This window comes from Nesoenas mayeri (genome assembly GCF_963082525.1).
Source record: "Nesoenas mayeri genome assembly, chromosome: 2".
NCBI classification, from domain to species: domain Eukaryota; kingdom Metazoa; phylum Chordata; class Aves; order Columbiformes; family Columbidae; genus Nesoenas; species Nesoenas mayeri.
This window is the reverse complement of record NC_137543.1, coordinates 162,662,683-162,682,774: the sequence shown is the minus strand read 5'-3', so window position 1 is coordinate 162,682,774 and position 20,092 is coordinate 162,662,683. Positions and strand designations below refer to the sequence as shown.

The 20,092-nt window shown below is 40.9% G+C and overlaps 1 protein-coding gene across 2 annotated transcripts in view; it reads left to right on the top strand.

Moving 5' to 3' along the window:
- The window catches only part of MYL3 (myosin light chain 3), a gene marked incomplete at both ends in the record, with an annotated part of 32,975 nt that extends 16,823 nt beyond the window's left edge, over positions 1-16,152 (top strand). Inside the window, 5 exons of one of the 2 annotated variants that reach the window (XM_080338994.1) lie at positions 5,758-5,785; positions 10,971-11,120; positions 12,271-12,444; positions 14,539-14,616; positions 16,124-16,152. In XM_080338994.1, the coding sequence (XP_080195120.1) occupies positions 5,758-5,785; positions 10,971-11,120; positions 12,271-12,444; positions 14,539-14,616; positions 16,124-16,152 (459 nt within the window). Of the gene's footprint in view, positions 1-5,757; positions 5,786-10,970; positions 11,121-12,270; positions 12,445-14,538; positions 14,748-16,123 lie in introns of those variants that run through there. The other variant, XM_080338993.1, reaches the window with a different exon arrangement.
- Between the last annotated feature and the right edge of the window lie 3,940 nt (positions 16,153-20,092).

Genomic DNA, 20,092 nt, shown 5'->3' with positions numbered 1-20,092 from the left:
CCATGTTGCTACAGAGAGAACAGTCAGTCTACAAAGTGTTTTATATTTCTGGTGCTGGCCGTTGCCAGAAGCTGTCTCAGTTCTCCAAAGCAGCTCTGTCATTCTGCTGTTGAGGCTCTGAAATTTCCCTTTCCACTCCGGAACGCTGTGGCAACACATTCCCCATCCAAGAATGGGAACTATCAACTTCTAGGTGACTTACCAGAGCTGGAAAAGCACATTGATGGAAAAGCAGTGGTTCAAAATCACACTGTTCCTTCAGCCCCAGAAGGTATTTGGATAAGCTTCCTACCATGTACAAAGCCAAACCTGTGCCCTGTGGATGAGGGCTGCGGTTCCTCACCCAGTAGTAATTCAAAGCACAACAGTACGGCTGAGCAGATTTAGTCTGAGATATTAAGGTTCAGGATTGTGTTGTGTTTGTTTCCTTGAGGTAGGAAACTCATGGGTGCCCCAAATTCATTTCTCAGTCTCTCCACAGTCCTTCATTCCCCATCACTTTCATCTGCTTCAGCTCTCCACCTCTGTCTCCATCTGGGAACATCCCATGGAGTGACTCTGAGACCCAAACTAGTGCTTCCTGATCCCAAACCAGACACTGCTTCTTCACACAAGCCTCTCACATCCATTCCTTGAGGGACCTGGTGAATCAAAATCCACAATGTAGCAGACCTCATCCAGGTTTATTCCAAAATAAAGCAGGGACCTGGAGGCTATAAAGTCTGCTAGAAGTTATAGTAGGAGCGTTAGTGATATACTACTGTGATTTTTCAGCCCTCAGGAAACACAGAAAAAAAGAAAGATGCAAGGTGACTGTTTTCTGGTGGAAAAGAGTGCAGACTGGAGAAAAAGTGCTTGTGCATTTCCCTATGTAGCAGCAAGTTCTCCAAGACCTTGACAAAGACTTTGCCTTGTCTTTTTGATCTTGAAATGCATATCTTTCTAATGAAAGGCTTTACCAATTCAGAAGACAATAACAGTTGATTTCTATTTTGACTTCATATTCATTATCAGTAAAAGGTCAACAATTCAGTTCTCTATTTGACTCCCAAACAACATATTTTCTGCCATCCCCAAATGACTTGTCATTTCGATTCAACTTGAAAAGATTTTTCTTCTGAAAACACTGGGGACCAAACATAAAACTGAAAAATCAGAGTATCGGTAGAGTTTTACAGTTTGGTTTCCATTCTGCAAAATGTTCAGCATATTTTAACTCTTCCCCATGTGTCACAGTTCACATATTAGTCAAGTGTCTGTATGCGGTACCATATCTTCCTTCCCGTCAGACCATGAGCAGAATAGAAATAATGAGGAAAATCCTGGGGATCATCCCAGGATCTAAATGTAGATGCACCAAAAGACTTCAGAACGCAGAGGAGATGAGAGATCAGGAGTGGCTGGAAGATCGGAGGAGATGACAGATCAAAGAACAGTAAGGAAAGGAACTGTATAAGACTTGACTATGTGTCAAGTTTTCTCCATGGGCAGTGGAGGAGCTTATGGACATCATAATTGCCCTTCACAGAAAGTGGTGAGAAAGGGGATGATGTGTATTAATCGGTTTTAAAAGGTCTTAGTGGAAAAAAACCACGTGCTTGTGAAATATAAATGTAACCTCAACACAATGACACTGACCTCGATAGCCTTCTGGGCCTCTTTCTGTCTGCTGCATTCCTACCTCCTAAATCAGTCTCCCAAAAGCACAATATTAATAATAATAATAATAATAATAAAGCAAGCTCTCCTTCCCCAAAACTAGCCCTGCCATGGCTAAGTGCAAACCTTACTGTTTCTATTAGGATTCCTAAGAATACTATGAAATGAGAAGAATATTGTTTCTTTTCTGGAGGAGCTCCTTGCTCGCATCGTCTAACTATATCCCCCTGGATAACCTTTTGACTGACGGATAGCAACAGTTTTATTTATATAACTTATATTTCAGACTTAGTTATGTCTGACTTATCATGCACAGAGTTAAATAAATTTGTAAAAAAAAATCCCTGACATATGAAGCTGTGAATGACGTTAACAGCACCAAGGGGTGCGTGCATCCCTCCTGGAATCTCTGGGACAAAACCAACTTAATTCCCTTGTTTAGGCAGAGAGGACAGTAGCTGATGCCACCAGTGACCAGAGGATGAACCCCTGAAGCCAAGATTGCTAAAACAGCAGGAAAGCTAGCATAACATTTTCCATTTGCAATGGAAAGGATTTAATTCAGACATTTGGTGTCTTTAAAGAACATGCAGCACAGCACATCAGGGCAGGAGATGAGTGGAAAGAGATGAGCATTCAGCAGCTCTGTCTTTCATATGGATTTGTACCAAATATCACCACTGTGAACCTTGGTGTTGTGGATGCCTGGCACTTATAGGAATGCCCTTGTTTTAAAACCTCATTTGCCAATAGGAAAAATGCTGGAGGAAAATAAAATCTTCTGAAGTGACAGTGTATTTAAAACAAAACCAAAAACAAAAAACCAAACAAAACCAAAACCAAACCCCAAACAAATAATCAAAACCCCAAGGGAAATCATCCCAGTCTATTTGCAAGGAATTGGAGAATGCAAAGCTGTACTTGAGAAAGCAAAACTGCATTAAACCTGTGAGCAAGTTTTGCAGCCTCCAGCTTTGGACCCACTTTTTGCCTTAGCTTGACCCCATTTTTACAGCCTGCCCTCTGGATCCTTCCTGCACGGTGTCTCCAAGGTAGTTCCACCCTTGGTTTTCATTTTGTGTCCTCCACACCATCCTGTGGGAGAGTGGTGGGAGAACAAAACCTCAGCCATCTTCAGTCTAAATATAGCTTCAAGTTCATTTCATCCATCTTCAATGATACCTTGTGGCTGGGTAAGTGATGACTTGCCTTTTCCTACAACTCCATGGTGGTATGTGCTGAGAGGGGAGAAAATTGCAGCAGCAACCACCCACACATCTCTGTAGCTTTCCTAAGAGGAAGCCATGCCTGGGTGGAGGTCTGGTCAAACCGTCTATCTCTGCCTTGAAAGCTGTCACACATGGTCCTCCACCTCTGGGTGGTGTTTTTATAGGGGCCATGATTGGAGTTGGGGCACGCTCAGCCCTTCAGCTCAACCCTTCCTTTTGATCCAACCGTGGGAATCTGCAGCCATCCTTTTTTGCTTTGCCACAGTTTCTTACAGTTTCTTCTGGCCTGCAGTCTGCAAAGGGCCAGCACATGCTTTCTGGGTGGGTCTCACCAGAAAAGGACGTCTACATCTGTCCTAGTCACCCACACTCTTTTTATCATCCTTGTAGAAATGATTGATGCACTCCATGAAAAGTAGAGCATAATTCATCTTCTCCTCAAGTATAGACTTAAAACAAATCAAATCACAGCCTAGAAGTGCCCATTCCCTTCTGCTGCTATAAAGCAAATGTGGGGTTGCCGACACATGTGGATATCTACATCAAAGTGTAGCCAAGATTAATTATTTCTCAAGAGCCACCCATCACAGTGATTCAAATACAATTTGCTGGCAGCTCTGCTCTTATTTCACCCACACTGGTTATTGATGACTGAATAAACTCAATATGCAATTAGCTTCAGTCAAATTCTCAAAGCTTGAGATAATTAGAGACACTGGGCATAAGGCTGCTGCTGACAATGCACCTACATAAATGTGTTCCCTGTGTGTATTTATTTCTATTTCAACAAAGGTATGTGGATTTGGAATAAGACACAATGTAGATGATTTACTCTTCATGAGAAAGATGTATTTGGATCCCTCCATATGTTAGGAAAGGGAAGAGTGTTGCTGTTCTTTTGGGGACTTCTTTCTTGCATTCTTTAAATGCTTCCTTCCACACAGCCTCCTTGCTATCACTTAGGTAGCTATTTTATTAATTGATCTTCATTCAAGGTAAATCATGACTGAGAATTGCAAACAAAGTGGTAATTCCATGAATGAACAAGTTCAGATAAGGACTGAACAGGGCAGACACAAAAATAGTGCCCTGATTTTCAGCAATTGCAGGACTAGTGTTGAGTCTTGCCTTCCAAGTACACCAGATATTTTCTGGTTCTTCCTTCTAAGCCAGAAGATGCTCAGAAACACTGTAAGAGGGAGAGACAGGCAGAGCAGTGGTAGGAAATATGAGGTTTGGACTGTCTGTATCTGCCCTGTAGGCCCTCATAGTGTCCTGTGAATGGTGGAGCTCCTTGTGCTGCTCAAGGTACCTGGAGATATAAAAGCATCTGGGAACTGCCCACTGAGCCCTGGGTGGAATAGAGGTTGGTGGTGTCATGCTCTGACATGTCACAGCCGTCCTGGCTGGAGAGCTGGGCAGTTACAACAGCTCCACCCTTTAATATTATGAAAACCCCAAGTAGATGATGAAGGGACGTTTCATGTTGCGTTTCACCTTGAATCAAGGAAATTAGGAGTTTTCATTTGAGTTTCTTCCTATGCCTCTGTTCCTCTTGACTGTTTTGCTACTGAGGAATGAGATAAGATGCTAAGCAATGAGAGGTGGTCAGCTTCATGAGGAAAATCTGACCTAAATTATGTAGGGTTGCATATATGTTGGGGAACGATGAAAGGCCATGTATGTCCACAAAAGAATATGTCCAAGGGTGTATATTCATGTACAGTTAGGTCTGTCCTAAGTGCCTGCTTTGCATATATACGTTTGCATGTAAGGGCAATATGCCAGTCTTCTTGCACTGTAGAAAAGCTCCTGTCAGAAGAGATACCCACCCTGTTGGTTTTTGCTGGAAGCAGATGTAAATTCTGGTGTAAATTCACATTGCTGACCTGCGCCTGTTCATTCAGAGGCTTGGGCCTCATGTTCTGACATTGTGTTCCCTTCTTTTCCATTTGAGCTCAGCAGCAGCCTGTTGGCATCTCGGAGCACTTTTGAAGTGTAAAGCTGTAAGAGTGCAGTGCTGTGTAAGAATAGGGAGTGGAACAACCTTAAAACTTAGGAAATGGAGGGAAATATGAAGTGATGAGTAAACAAGAGACAGGTGGCAGAATCAGAGCAAGGTCCAGAGAGTAGTCCAATACAGTGCAGAAGTGGTGGTTAGAGGATGCTTAGGGAAAAGGTACAAGAACAGCAAAAAACCTCCAAAACACTCTCCTAAACACCAAGCAGAGACTTCCTAAGGTAATATTTTTATACATTTGGTAATGTACAGAAATAGAATTCTTTTCCAGGAGGTGGTTCTGTGAGCTTTTACACACATGCAGGCTGTGAACATCCACAGTACCCCATGACCAGCTTTCCCCAGTTCAGCTCTAAGAGCCAAGAACCAGTTTCTTCACTTTCCTTTGAGCCCGATTCATGACAGCTTCACTTGATACCCCCTAGTTCTTCTGCTGGAAAAGACTATGGATAGCAGATCCCCATATGTCAACCAGTAAAACTTTTTCAGTGAAGGAGCTTAGGATTTACCATGTTGTTACCATAATCATCTCTGGAGAGGGCATCAGTGGCAGGGAGACACTTGGGGTAGGTGAAAGAGAACTACAGCAGGAACACAGAAGCAGCAGAAGGGAATCCATACTATGTTGGGGACAGAGGTCCTAAAGATGAGGCTATTGTGTGCGGAACGTGAAAGAGGAAAAAAGAACAATATACCACATCTATAAAACTATTTTCATGGATTTATGAGTCAGTATTTGTCATGAACCTCACAAGCACACAGAACCATAACACAGGGAGGAACCTAGAGCTCTTCTTATTTGCTTCAGTTCTCTGTTTTTATCTGACTTCTATTCTTTTTCTCTTCCAGGTTGAATTTACCCCTGATCAGATTGAAGGTAAGCAAGATGTGTTTCTCTTCTGTGCACAGTAAATATCATCACTGAGAAGTACTGGCGAGGGCTGGGGTGAACACAGGTGTGGTATTGGATCTCCTTTGGGAAGGGAGTTGGCTCCCATGCATTAATTCATGGCTTTACCCCTGCTCTGTCCCTCCTCCAAATCCTCTGTTGAGTTGGTCAAGAGAAAAGGGGGAAAGTCATGCACCATGCAGATTAGGTACTTACTTCATTAAAGAAAACATCAGCCAGTGAGGCAAAAAACAAAAAATAGAAGAAAACCCAGCCCTCTGAAAACCTCGGTCCAAATATACGATCTTTCTTGAAGAAAACCCATTAACAAAATATCAGACTTTCAAGGGAAAGTCTCACAGCTCTGCTTTTGATAACTTTTCCCTGTATTCGATCAGAATTCAATGTGTTACAGTTTTGTCACAGATCTACAGAAATCAGCAAATAGTGACAGCAATGGATTTTTTTGTTTGCTTCAAAGCAAAACATCATGATTAGTTTCTGAACCCCTTATTTCAGCCCAAGAAACTGATACTGAAACCTCATGCCTGAAGTCCTGGGAACACTACCTCTGCAGCTGTCCCCTTTTTCCTCAACTACTAGCCTGCTTTTTACTTAAAGGGATAATTGATAGATTGAGTCAAACATCTGGCAGAATTATGCTTTGGTCTTTTAAACACTTTGGAAAACTTGGTAGAGCCTATGAAATAGGGTATCAGAAAATGGGTTAATTAGAACAGACAGAAAACAAAATCACAGTCTATCCAGTCAGGCTGATTCAGAGAGGAGAGATATAGAAAGAAGAATTTTCTGAACTGCAATCAAGTCCCATACTATCTTAGAGATCAAGGCTTTGCCACAGACTTCCAACATTACCTTGGCATTTTCAAGCCCCCCTTACTGGCTTTAGTTTCTATTTTCTAACAACAGGTCAAAAGTAACACATGATTGGAGGCAACTGTTAATTTCTGGGAACCTGCCCCTTTTCCAGTCCCAGAAACCTTAGGAGAGGCAAAATGCTGAGCCATAAACCTTTGAACTATCCCAGCAGCACACAGCAGCTGGGTGTTTCATCAGCTAATGTTTTGGGGATTGGTTAGGACCCACCTAGTTTCCATGCCTAGTTTTCTTTCTCCATGAGTAGAACTAGCTCTAGAGACTATGTCAGAGAATGGAAAAATAAAAGACCTGTTCAGAAAAAAACAAGCAAACAAAAAAAGGATGCTTGTGTGTCCATAAGCCCATTGGAATGGTTAGGAAATGGCAAACTTGGGAGCAATCCTAGTCCTGCCATTAAAGGTCAAGAGGAGATGTTGGCAGTCTCCAGAAAGAGAAGTTGCATCTTCTTTTCTCCTTACGGCTGCCTTCTGGTCTAGCTGTACTCACCACACACACAAAGCTGGAAATCCAAGACTAGTGAAATAGGATGTCCTTGAAATATCCAAGGGAAAGCAATGGGGCAGGAAGCAGATATCATCTCTGTGAGAAAGGCTATGAGAACTCCACGTCAGCTACAACAGCATGACAGTTATACTATGTGATAGCTCTGGGAGAAATGTTAAATCCACTCAAGGTTAAACTCACATTTGGTTCACAGGTTGTTGGAAGGAGTCCCTAATGGCCTGAACATCACCCGGGGACTAAGCAGAAAAGTACTGCTCATCAGTCAGCTCTTCAGTTCCTTTCCTCCTGCCCTCTTCTGTTTTGTTTTTTTCATTTTTTTTTCTCTCCTCTCCTCTCCTCTCCTCTCCTCTCCTCTCCTCTCCTCTCCTCTCCTCTCCTCTCCTCTCCTCTCCTCTCCTCTCCTCTCCTCTCCTCTCCTCTCCTCTCCTCTCCTCTCCCACTTTTTTCCTTTCCCTTCCCTTCCCTTCCCCTCTCTTCCCTTCCCTTCCCTTCCCTTCCCTTCCCTTCCCTTCCCTTCCCTTCCCTTCCCTTCCCTTCCCTTCCCTTCCCTTCCCTTCCCTTCCCTTCCCTTCCCTTCCCTTCCCTTCCCTTCCCTTCCTCCATTAAATATTGCAGATATAGAATTATATCTACAGCACGGTCCATTGTTGTCCCTGGATTGTTCCTGGCCTGTCCTCTGTACTAGTTTGCACATGTCAAAACCTCGCCAAGAAATCTGTCACCAGTTTAAGAAAGTGGACAATCAGTATTCCAGCACCTGAGACTGTTTTATTTTGTATTAAAAGCACAGGTTAGGAAGCAAACACCACTTGTTATACTGACTGTTGGCATGACTCACAGGGACTCACAGGAGCTCTAGATTAATATGTTAATTTTGTTTTGTTTTCCCTTTCCCATTATCTCCTCACTCAGGCTTTCCAGATTGCCAGCTTTTCCTTTCTTCTGGATTTCAGTTGCACTTGTTTTGTTCTGAGATCATTTTCAGCTCTGTGCTATGCTGTTAATTTTGTCAAATTTCCTCTTTCAGGGAGTCATCAGGTGGTCAGGGTCACCTGTCATACCTTTGTATGTGGGGTTTTTTTTTAAACTATAGCTTTAATATATAATAATAATATCTCTTTCTACTGACCAGATGAGGACATAGGTGTCTCAGTGAGACTAGATGCTTCCCCATATGTCAACAGAAACTAGATCAATAACAAGTCCATCCTATGTGTTTGATGTTATAGACTGTTAGTCTCTCAACATTGACTCAACTGATTTTCTTTGGCAGCTGATTCTGAATTGAGGTGGTGGAGGAGGAAGAGGCAGTACAGCAGCTCAAGGGCTTTTCCAGTCCTATCTTCTAGGATACTCTAAACCTCTTCCTTTTGCTAATGCAATGACTTCGTTGCACCAGACTTACTTCCCTGCAAGGATTCATTATTATGTTAATCCCCAAAATGTTCCTCTCAGAAAAAGAATGGTTTGTGGGTGGAGCTGTGTGTAACACTCCATCTTCACATGTCCTCCTGCCTCAACTGCGAGAGAAATTCATTGGTTGTGGCAATGTGTATTTATAAAACTGGATTCCTGGTATCTTGAACCCCCTAAATTGCTGAAAAGGGAATAATATGAGGTATTCAAGATGAGAAGATAGGCAGCAATTAGGCATATGAAAATATAGAGTGCTCCTGCCAGTGGTTTAATGGCTAGCTGGAGGACAAAGGAGACCATAGCCATGCTGATTTCATTGCTTTGATGGAAACTTACATTAAGCCAGAATATGCAAATACAAATGAAAAAAAGACTGCTTCTGTATATTGACAAAATGGGGTTTCCAAACCCACAGGGCAATGTGCTGGTGGGAGGCGGTTACATCTGACTTTAATTTTATATATATTAAAAAAAAAAAAAAAAAAAAGACAAATGAGCACTGACAGTAACTATGATAGATTGTGAAGCTTTAGGATCCAAAGCAAAGGGTGCTCAAGCAATTGGCCTCAGGGAGTAGGTAAGCTGCAGGCAGATGAGCTCAGGGAGGTGTGTGTATAATACTTCTCATCTACTTCAGCTGCTGAGACCCCCATGAAAGGACAGAGCTGGGAGTAGAGTTCTGACCCCCTTCCACTCTCAGCAAGGATCCGTGAAAATCCACTATTGCCCTCTGCTGGAGTGAGGGCGGCCAATGAGACCTGGGCTCTGGCTGGTGACAAACATACAAGAGAAAAATGGAGGGAGAGAAAGAAAGAAGAAACAAAGAGGAGAATGCAAAGAAGAAACAAAGAGGAGAATGCAAAGAAGAAAACAAGAGGAGAGTTAATTAGTCCAAAAATGAGAAACTACATCACTGTTTGAAAGTGTTAGATGAGGAAGAAAATGAGTAAGATACAAGTGGAATGATAAAAATTAAAAGGGAGGGAGAAAGAAGGAAAGGCAAACACAACAACATGGGAAGAAGGAAGGAGAGAGGAAAATAAACAAAGGAGAAAAAGAATAAAGATGGAGGGAGAATAATGAAGAGGACAAGGAACTGAGAAGGGAAAGATGGAGAAAATCTGGCATGAAGAATGCATGGCTGAATGGTTGAATGAGTCAGGATCTAGGCAAAAAGATATAGCCTTTCTGTGTTTGGAGAGCAGGAGAGAAACACGTACAGAAGAGTAACAGCAGGGAAAGGGGTAGATTCACAGATTCACAGCTTTACAGCCAAAGGGATATTTGTGATCACTTATAGACATTGCTCTGTGTAGTGTGTTCAGTAAGGATAACAACCTATTATGGTTACTTGCGTCCAGAGATGCTCCTCTGTCTCTGCAACTCAAGGATAGAGATGTAACTTGAGTAACTACCATCTGGGGAAGTCTCCCCTGGGATCCTGCACTGACTCCATTAATTAGTGGTAGAACAGGGACCTTCTGCCATGGGAATGTCAAAATACTGCTTGCAGTGGTAAGCGACTCCCTATTTGGCCAGAAGTAAAGAGAAGATGTGAGGATATGTTCAAGAGGATGTAGTGGAGGAGAGCTGATTGTCTTGCAAGGGAGGTGTCTCTGCATGGGTGCACAGGGGAGAGCAGGCAGATGTGAAACCACTGGAGAGAATGACTGCATCTCCATACATTGGATGTGGCCTGGCATCGATAGATGATGGCATACCAAACTTTAGTTCTTACAATGCAATTGGACTAGGCGGTAGAAAAAAGAAAAATCAGAGGATTCTTCTAGTTCTGTTCCTGTTAAATACAACAATTGATCAATTATAGGGTTTTCCATTTACCTTCACCCTCCCCCACCAATAGACTGTTGTGTGATAATTCCAGTTGGTTATCATGTTATATCTTGTTACCTGCTAATAGAAGTGCTGCTTTAGCTCAGTGGGCTGCATCAGTGCTCTCTAAGTGTATAACGCTGAATAGGATATCCAGTTAGCTAATGAGCAGAATTGCTATTGAATTCTATGCCATCCTGAGTGCTCCTGATGAGCTGGAAAGCTCTCAAGGCCAACAGTTTCTATAAGGTTTTCTGCACTTCCCAATGTTAGCTGAGACGGAAATACCATGAGAAGAGCATTTTGACCTCTCTGATTCCATTCCCTGATTGAAATGGAAAATGCAGGATAGGAGGAACACAAACATTGCAGATAACAGCAACAATGAAGCTCATCAGACTTGTTCCCAAACTGCAAAATAAAAGGGTCAGGCAGAGTTAGTTAGGGGGAAGGTTTAGTCTTCCTTTGACTTTATCTGAAGGAGCATGGCATGCATTTCTTTTTATCTTTTGTCTTCCAGAATTTAAGGAAGCGTTCTCACTCTTCGACCGGACTCCTAAATCTGAGATGAAAATCACATATGCACAATGTGGAGATGTCTTGAGAGCTTTGGGGCAAAATCCAACCCAGGCTGAGGTCATGAAAGTTCTTGGCAGACCCAAACCAGAAGGTTGGTGTCCTCCTCTGTGTTTGTTTTGAAAAAGATCACTCCAAGAATTAGTTGCGAAGCAGATGATGTCTCCATTTTCTGATGGAAAGATTAATTTTGAAATAATAAAATACATGGAACAGCCTCTGCAAATCACTAGCAGAAAAGTAAATGGGGAAAAAATTATCTTGCAGTCAATATAATTGTCACAAATTTAGGAGAATGTATTAATTTAATGTCCTTGTGCGTCAGTGTGTTTTACAATGACAAGTTTTGTCTGTAAAAATTGCGTTGATGACAGACATTCACTTGTGTTTACTAAAAACACAGACATTTTGAAGACATCCAAAGAAGCAAAGGGATAGACTGATTGTGAGGACACAACTTGTTCCACAAAAGTATGTGTTAGAAGGTCTGTAATGATTCCAGTAATATCTCCCTTCAACATCCACCATAGTCTGGATAACTCTTCAGAACAAAGGAAATCTCCCTCAGACCATATCCACATTCAGGCATTTTCTAGATGAGTTCTCTGTCCTTTCCTTCTGCTGAGGTGGAACAGACAATTAGGTCCTCACCCAACAGCTATGTTATGTCACGATATAGTAGTGACACAGTGGCAGGTCGTACAAGGAGTTATATGGAAACAAAATGTCCTCTGATGCTCCTGAAAGGCAGAGAATCAGGAAAATGAGATACACAGTCCTGGTCCTGCCTATTTGCTTTGAATCTTCTCTCCCAGTATGATTTTATACAGCTGTGTTACAGGGCTGCAAAACAAAGCTGATTTTGGGTTGAGAATGAGCTTCTCTTACTCTCTTCTGTTTAGTTTCATACTTTTATGCTGCGTGAAACGGTCTTGGGAGACTTTTCTTGGGAGGATTTTCTTTCCTTGATGTTTGCATATGTCAGATACTTGGACACATCTGTCTGTCTATCTATCCATCTATCTATCTAAAACTCATATTCCTCTCTTTGCCAGACCTCCTTCCTACACTATCCATTTGTCCAATTGTACTTATGATATTCCTACACACTTTTCTTCCATTTAGCTGGCATTTATTGCCACAGTTTTTCTACCCATACAACCTACCCATGGTGGATGCCCCACGATTAGTCCTCAGCTCGCCCAGAATCCACCAACCTTTCATTTCCATCTGTGTCATTGTAGAGATGAACTCCAAGATGATTGACTTTGAGACCTTCCTACCCATGCTCCAGCATATTGCCAAGACGAAAGACACAGGCACCTACGAGGACTTTGTGGAGGGTCTGCGTGTGTTTGACAAAGAGGGAAATGGAACAGTGATGGGGGCTGAACTCCGTCATGTTTTGGCTACGCTGGGTAAGGTGAACCTTTCTTCATGCAGTTTCATCACTGAGATCTTTTCTATATAACTTGTACAATACTGGATAACCTTTATGGAGAAAATGACTGAGCAAGACTTCAGCCATCACATTGTCCTCAGTTATAATGACCAAAAATAGTTCTTTAATAATTAAGCTGAAAATCATGGACCTATATCTCAAATATTTGTCTGTCCGTCCTTCCTTCCTTCCTTCCTTCTTTCCTTCCTTCCTTCCTTCCTTCCTTCCTTCCTTCCTTCCCACCTTCCTTCCCTCCTTCTCTCCTTCCCTCCTTCCTTCCTTCCCTCCTTCCTCCCTCCCTCCCAACTTCCTTCTTTCCTCTAGTATTTCATTTTTCAAAAAAAATATTACATTTCTATCATAATAAAATTATTCAAACATTGGAAACCCCATCTATTTCTTCAATATTTTCCTCATTTTTTTCTGCACTTTCAAGAAGAGTTTTAAGATTAAGCACTTTTTTATCAGGTGTCCTGTTTAACAGAAGTGTCTCTGAAATGGAAAGCTCCTGTTTTTAAAATAGGGATCAATATTTCTCTGTCCTGTCAAATTTTGACTTCAGAAGTTCAGTTTTTCACAGAGAGTGATGACAACAGAATGAGTGAAGGACAGAAAATTTGGCTGTAACTTAATGACAGGTTTCCAATTTGGATTAGAAGGCACTGACATGTTGTCAGCTGAATTCAGTAAGCATTTCTCAAGATCACCCTTTTCTACTAGTGTTTTTGTACTATTTTCAGAAAGAATGAGCCTTTACAAAAGAGCTTTGATTTGGAGAAAGGATTCCAATGATGGGGTTTGACCTGGGTTGTCAATTCAAAAAGCCAACGCTTTTATGCCCAGGAGTTTTCATTCCATGACATATCCATCTCTGGTAATGACACAGGGAATAAGAAAAGAAAGAAATGCTACTTTCTTTTTTTTATCACTGTTGATATGAGATTAGTTTGGGATCAAATTCAGTGATGACAAAAAACTCCACAGTCAGGACTGATGCCCTATCTAAACTTACCTGGGACAAGGAAATCACTCTGGGCAGTTTTGTGAGTTTTTCAGTACTACAAGAAATATTTCTGTACTTACGCTTCTATTTCCAGTGACTCACAACAACATGGAAATTTCTAATTTTCAAGCACTGATAGGAAGCATTTTAACCTTCAGAATTAACCATCCTGTTTAGATTGGCATTGCTAAATATTGGTCACATCCAAATATTCTCTAAATTAGCATGCTTTTCTGTTCCATTTTCAATAAATTGGTTGAATTTTCACATGTTCACATCAATTGAAGTCTTGTTTTCATGTACCAGGACTCAGGGATGAAAAACCAGAACAATATGAGTAGCAGGGCACATGCAATGCACTTTATTTTTATTTTATTTTATTTACTTTACTTTTATTTTATTTTATTTTATTTCATTTCATTTCATTTCATTTCATTTGTTTTGTTTTGTTTTGTTTTGTTTTATATTTTCTCTTATTTCAGCCGAAATCGACCTCAAATTTCTCATTTACTTCTCAAGGACTCATTTGATCTTATCCTAAAATCAGTACCTAATATTAGAATAAGGGAAGGGTTCAGGTTGATCTCTGCTGAACCAGAATGAAGCCTTGCAGGCAAATAGGCACCTAATATTTAGAAAATGAAATTGAGTGAATCACTGATCCAAATCAGAGATCCTATGTTTGACCTTGGAATCTTGATGAACCTCAAACTCAGAGGCAAATTAGATGGTGACTCTACGGAGAGTTTGCTTAGTGAGGGCTTGGTTAAAAAGTGACTGAAACCTTCAGAATTTGGCACTTAGAGAAAGTTTATTCTTAGAAGAATGAGTATGTGGACATGATGTCATGTGGGTTTCCTTATTTATTCTGTCTTTTTGGTTTCCAGATCAAATTTGCTCAGCTTGTAAGTACAAAATTAGCTTTCCTAGCAGTCAGCACCACAAATTAAAGTGAAGAGAAAACCTCCACCCCTTCTCTCTCACTTTCTTCTTTATTCTTTGAACTGTGCTCTGTAAATTCTTTAAAAAGGGCCCAGGTACTGAAGAGGCATTTTGCTTTCCACCCAGGTGAGAGGTTGACTGAAGAGGAAGTTGACAAGCTAATGGCTGGTCAAGAAGATGCCAATGGCTGTATCAACTATGAGGGTAGGTATGACCACTCTGGTCTGAGCCATGGCCATGTGCTTGAAGGCTTTGTTGCAATTATCCTGAGAAATTTCAAACCTGTGGAAGATTTGGCTTCCAAAAATCAGGATGTGTGCTTTTCCAAATTTTAGACCAATTCAGTTTCTATAATTCACCTGATGCACTCTATCTATCTATTGAAGCTTACTTGTATTTTCCATAGCTGAATGGCTGTGGCCCTCTCAGGATGAGGGGCTATATATTATTATTTTCTTTAGCTTTAAAAAAAAACCCAACACATTATTTTTTCTACCTACTCCCACAGTTCCTTGTCCTTTTAAAAAGTGATACACATTCCTTTTGAGACTTCTTTAAAAAAGAATTGCTAAATTTTCCTTCAAAAGCCCAGTAAAAAATGTTATCCTTAGCATCCTGTTTGGTGTCTTAAGACTCCTACAAGACCTTCCAAAGACCTCCCATTTCATTTCATTGCTCATGAACATGTGGATCGTGGTTTTCTTCTGTGTCTTTCAAGCCTACGTGCTTCAAACCATTCAATAAAGCAACAATATTTTAGTAGGGATCATGAACATGTTTTTTTGTACACAGCTGAGTCCTTTAGGTTGACTGGTGGCTGACCATTGATCATCTTGGTGATTTAGCCCATCTGTCATATTATCTAAGCCTTTTGTGAGTATTTGGGTTGGTGATCTCCTTCTATTTAAAAATACCAGTGGTCTGAGCTCAGGGAAACATTTCTTATGAGTATTGTGTTGCTAGAAATCTGTAGATTTACCCTATCTAAATGATTAATGAATTCATGCTGAATTCAGAGAAATTCAGAGCATGGAGAGATAACTGGGAAGGAAAATTATTTGCTAACTTCAAAACATATTTTTCCTTTCCCTTTTGAATTTCAAAATTGTATAAAATGAGTGTGTGGGGTGTTTTATTTGGTTTTGTTTTTTTAATGGAGAAAAATTGAAGTCTAAATTTTTTGAAACAAAAGCTTAATTTGACTTTAAAATACCTTGTTATTTTATTAACCTGGGTTCACTGGAGAGATAAGGTCACCATACTGGACGTAGTGACCTGCTGTGGAATCTGGAGGTTAACTCAAGGCATCTTCAGTGTCCCCTGCCTTAGTACAAATGTGATGAATTCTTGAAAGCCTTGCAAGATGAGGACCCATAGTTTCTCATGGCTGTATACTTAGGAAAGCCAGTTCCATATGGCTGCCAGGGGTAAGGGATTAAGCAAACTATATATTGACTGATGTAACTTTCATTTCCACTGGCTACCTAGACTGCTGGCTACACTGCACTGTATATATATGTTATCATAAGGACTTACAAAGTGTTTAACACCTAGTATCTTGAGTCTTATTTACAAAATGGTGTAGTCTTCATTGCGTCGGAGGAAGGAACAAGAGTGAATTTAAATAAAAAACAGGCTGAGATACCCAGGACATTATTGAGTTCAATGAAAGGATGTTGATAAATGACCCTTCTCTTTCTCTTGTTTACAGCTTTTGTGAAACATATCATGGCTAACTGAACACCAGGTGAGTCTCTTCTGTCCTCCTTGCATATCCTATTATTGTGGTTTTGGTATCTGAGATAGGCTTGAACAATCTATAAGTGACTAATCAAAGAGACTGAATATTTTCAGGATGCTGTACAAACAAGTAGAACAAGAAGGAGTAAAATGTTTTCTTCATCCTTTCAAGTGCACAGAAAATCAGTGACCTTTCTGCAATTGTCTGGTAAATCTGGACATATTTATTTTAGAAGTCCATTGTAATATATCCTAAAAGGATTTGATTTCCAAAGAGGATTGACTGGAAACTTCAAAGGATGCACATTTTTCATGTCCACTTACAAGTCTCTGCTCCTAGACTTCTCCTAAAAATGTGATGAGATAGAAATGAGATGACTAGAGAAAAACTGGGCAAAAAGTACATGGAAAAGTAGATAAGAAGGAGTAATGAACGCCTATGTCACTGAACCTACACTTGGATGGTAATTATTTGCCTTCCATAAATCTGGCTCCTAACATCTCCTGAAAATGGGTTGGTTTTCCAGAAAAACACAAGAGCTTTGTCCAGCACAACTTCTGGCTTTATTCAGTAGTGTTGTCCAAACCACAGCACCATTAAGGGTATCTCTGTCCCACCATTGCAAATGAGCTGAACTCCATTTCCAGTATTTCCTGGTCATCATTTATGTTTGTATTCCTGGAAAAGGCAGCCACTGTTTTCAACTGGCATTCACCATCATTTATCTCCATTCAAGTCTTGCTGAAGATCTGACCTGAGAGTTAACCAACTCCATCTATTCTGTAAAGTATCTGACAGACTGGGAAACAGAGTGGCTTCCTTCAGATCGGTTCTGATTTTTTTGCTTTTAATTTGTTTGGGTTTTCTTTCTTCTCCTTTGGTTTATTTTTCTACTCTGTCCTGACCAGGTCTGGCTTTGTTTTGGTTTTGGAGTTGACATTATCCCAGCCCACCAGGACCTGTTTGCTGTGTGGTGACTTTTGATTGTGTTCACTGGCACCCCAGGGAGAGAATTAAGCAGGAGTCACATCCAGGTCTTTGGGACTTCTGTCCCAAGACATAACTGACCAAAATGTAAACCAGCTAAAAAAGATGACTGTTTTTTTCTTATTGTGGTCCAGATATCTTTCTTAAAGGCATTTATCTTCTCCGAACACACACTCAGTTTTTCAGCACCAGCTCTCAGTTTTTAGTTCCAAAGATCTGGACTGGCCCACAGCCATAGTGGGTAATCCAGCAGTTAGGGTGGTCCTTACATGTTGTTTAGAGATGTTTTCAATCCTTAATCCCATCTTAAACCCACTGTCATGGGAAATTCCTATTCTAATGCCAAAGGTCTTTCTAGTTACCTAACAAAATGCCAGCCACCAAGGAAGACAAACAAGCATTGGTAAAGCTGGCACAGGGCTGGGAGATGTAGCATAGAGGCCAGCAAGAGTATCTTTGCTTATGATGTGGGCTTGGAAAGGGAGCTGATTGCTCCTGACTCACAGAGAACCAATGTGCCACTGATTTGCCAATGAACCATGATGGTCGTCATTTGGGGGTGGCATCTTCCACTCCCTGCTGTGTTACTGTTGGCACCTTTAGGGAAAGACAATTGTGGTCATTACCCTTTAAAGGGTGATGGCCCTTTGCCATAGAGGATATAACAAAAGAATCCCAAAACATTGGATTTGAACTCAGTGGGAATCTGGATTTGAATTAAAAAATAAAGCGATGGCTCATGTTTCTTGGCCATTCCTGTATGCTGAAGGAAAGCTAGAGCTGTATCCCAACATAAGAACTGAACTGTCTCTTTCCCTTTCACTTTCCCTTCCTTTATTTTCTGAGTATAGTTGTTGTGACTACTCTGTATTGACTTTTCTTATATATAGCCTCTCCACTAGCTTGTCCTCCGGTGTTGTGTACTATTTATAACACAAAGTAATCAATTACATCTTCAATTAATGACTCTTCCAGGTGTTTTTATTTGCCTCCACTGCCCCCCAGGTCAACTGCTCTACAGAATTATAACCAACTGTTCTTCCTTCACAGTAGATATTGCTGTAAAAAACACTCCCAGTTTGTCTACACATCTACTCCTTGCACTATTCACTGGGAAACACATGGGCATCAGGAGACATTAAGCTTTCTCACATAGCTAGAAAGCACTGTACCTTACTTGTGGTCAACATTATCTCATGGCCTATCTCTTGGATGCATATCCATTCATGGGAGCTCATCAAACAGCCCAAAATGCCAGGATGGAACACTTTTGAGATCAAGCTGAATGTTGTCTGAATTGTTCAGATACTTATTTCTGCACTATAAATCCTATGTTACTAAACTACCCTATTTAATCATGTAAGCTCAAGTAGTAGAGCAGTACAGCTGGAGGGGTTGTTCATAGTGTGTACATGAGGCTCGATTCAGTGTTCCACATGTAGGTTCTTCATGTTGTTTGAGATGCTCCACCTGTGTCAGATATTCATGGACTCACAGATGGTTTGCAGAGCCCATGGTAGACTTGTGGCAGCTGGCAGCCAAGCAGGGTCTAGGTGTTGAGGTGTGGGGAAGTGAATTCAGCCCTTTATCTTGAAGTTAAGTGAAATCCTAGAATATGCCATCAGTATTTGACCAGATGACATAGTCATCCTTGGCTCACATTATATCAAAGTGACTACAGGTAGGTGTCTACATGAAAGTGGGGTATCTCTGTTTCCAAACCTAAAGGAGGTCCATTTAGAAGGAACATGAAGAGTGATTTACTTCATCTGAAGAAAGGACACAGATGCAGGGAGTCCAGCTGCCAATGTTGAGAAGGACAAATCTCCCGTGTACACTATGTCATATTTGACATCTGTATGGGAATGTTCTGAACACCTGGGGGATCTCAAATTGCATCAGATGTTTATGGGTTGGGAACTGAATCCTGCTTGAAATCTAGACATTAGCTAGAGAGAACCCCCTGTGCTCACATGTTGCTGATGGGAGACTGACTGCAGAAAATAACAGAAGTAGGAGAAACTGTCTACTGGCAAGGAACTAGTCTGTTTTTCTGAAAAGCCGAGTCTTTACCCTGGCTTTTCATCTGTCATGGCTATGATGCCTCTCCATATCATTGCTTCCCATGTTTTGTCCATCATTTACACTTTGAGTGTAAGATTGTGGGACTGGGACTGACTAAGGATATTTTGTCGTGTTGTGCGATTGCTCTTTGATGTCAGTTGGCATCTACATAGTACAGAGACACTCAGCTGCAGCCCTCGCTGCCAATAAGCTGCGTACAGATACATTAGGACAACTGAGGCTGATTCCTGGTGGCATTGTTTGTTTTTTCTTTCTTCCTCTAATGATTAAAAATAACTTTATTTTTCAGGACAAGATAGGCGCTGAGAACCCCAGATGCTGGCCTTGGATTTCACTGTAATGGAATGTCTTCTCATTTTTCAGCCCAGATTCCCATTACAGAGCTACAAAATGTGCTGTCCCTGAAGTTATTTGGAGAAATGTTTTTTTGTTTGTTTTGTCTTGTTCCTTCATGAGAAGAGGGTGGCCTCTGTGGAGATTCAATACACACAGGAAACTGAAGAAACTGGAATCTGAACTATGAATACCTGGGCATTGCCTTTTTTTTTTTCTTTTTAATACAGAATGTAAACAAGCAATATGAAATTATTAAGAGAGAGGGGAGAAAAAGGAAGTAATTTTTTTCATGACTAATTCAATCAAAAATGTATTTGTCATTTAGCTGTATCCTTCCCTCCCTTCTTCCTTCCAAAACAACTGGACCTTTCTCTTTGTGTTTATTACATTTGTAAAAAAATAGCTATAAGAGAGTAAGGAAGAAAAGCAACTAAATGAGTTGTATAAATCTCACGTATGCAAGGAATACTCTTAGTCTTTAGAGGAAAACAGTAAAAGTAAAATGCCTGGCAATCAGCAACAAACACAACC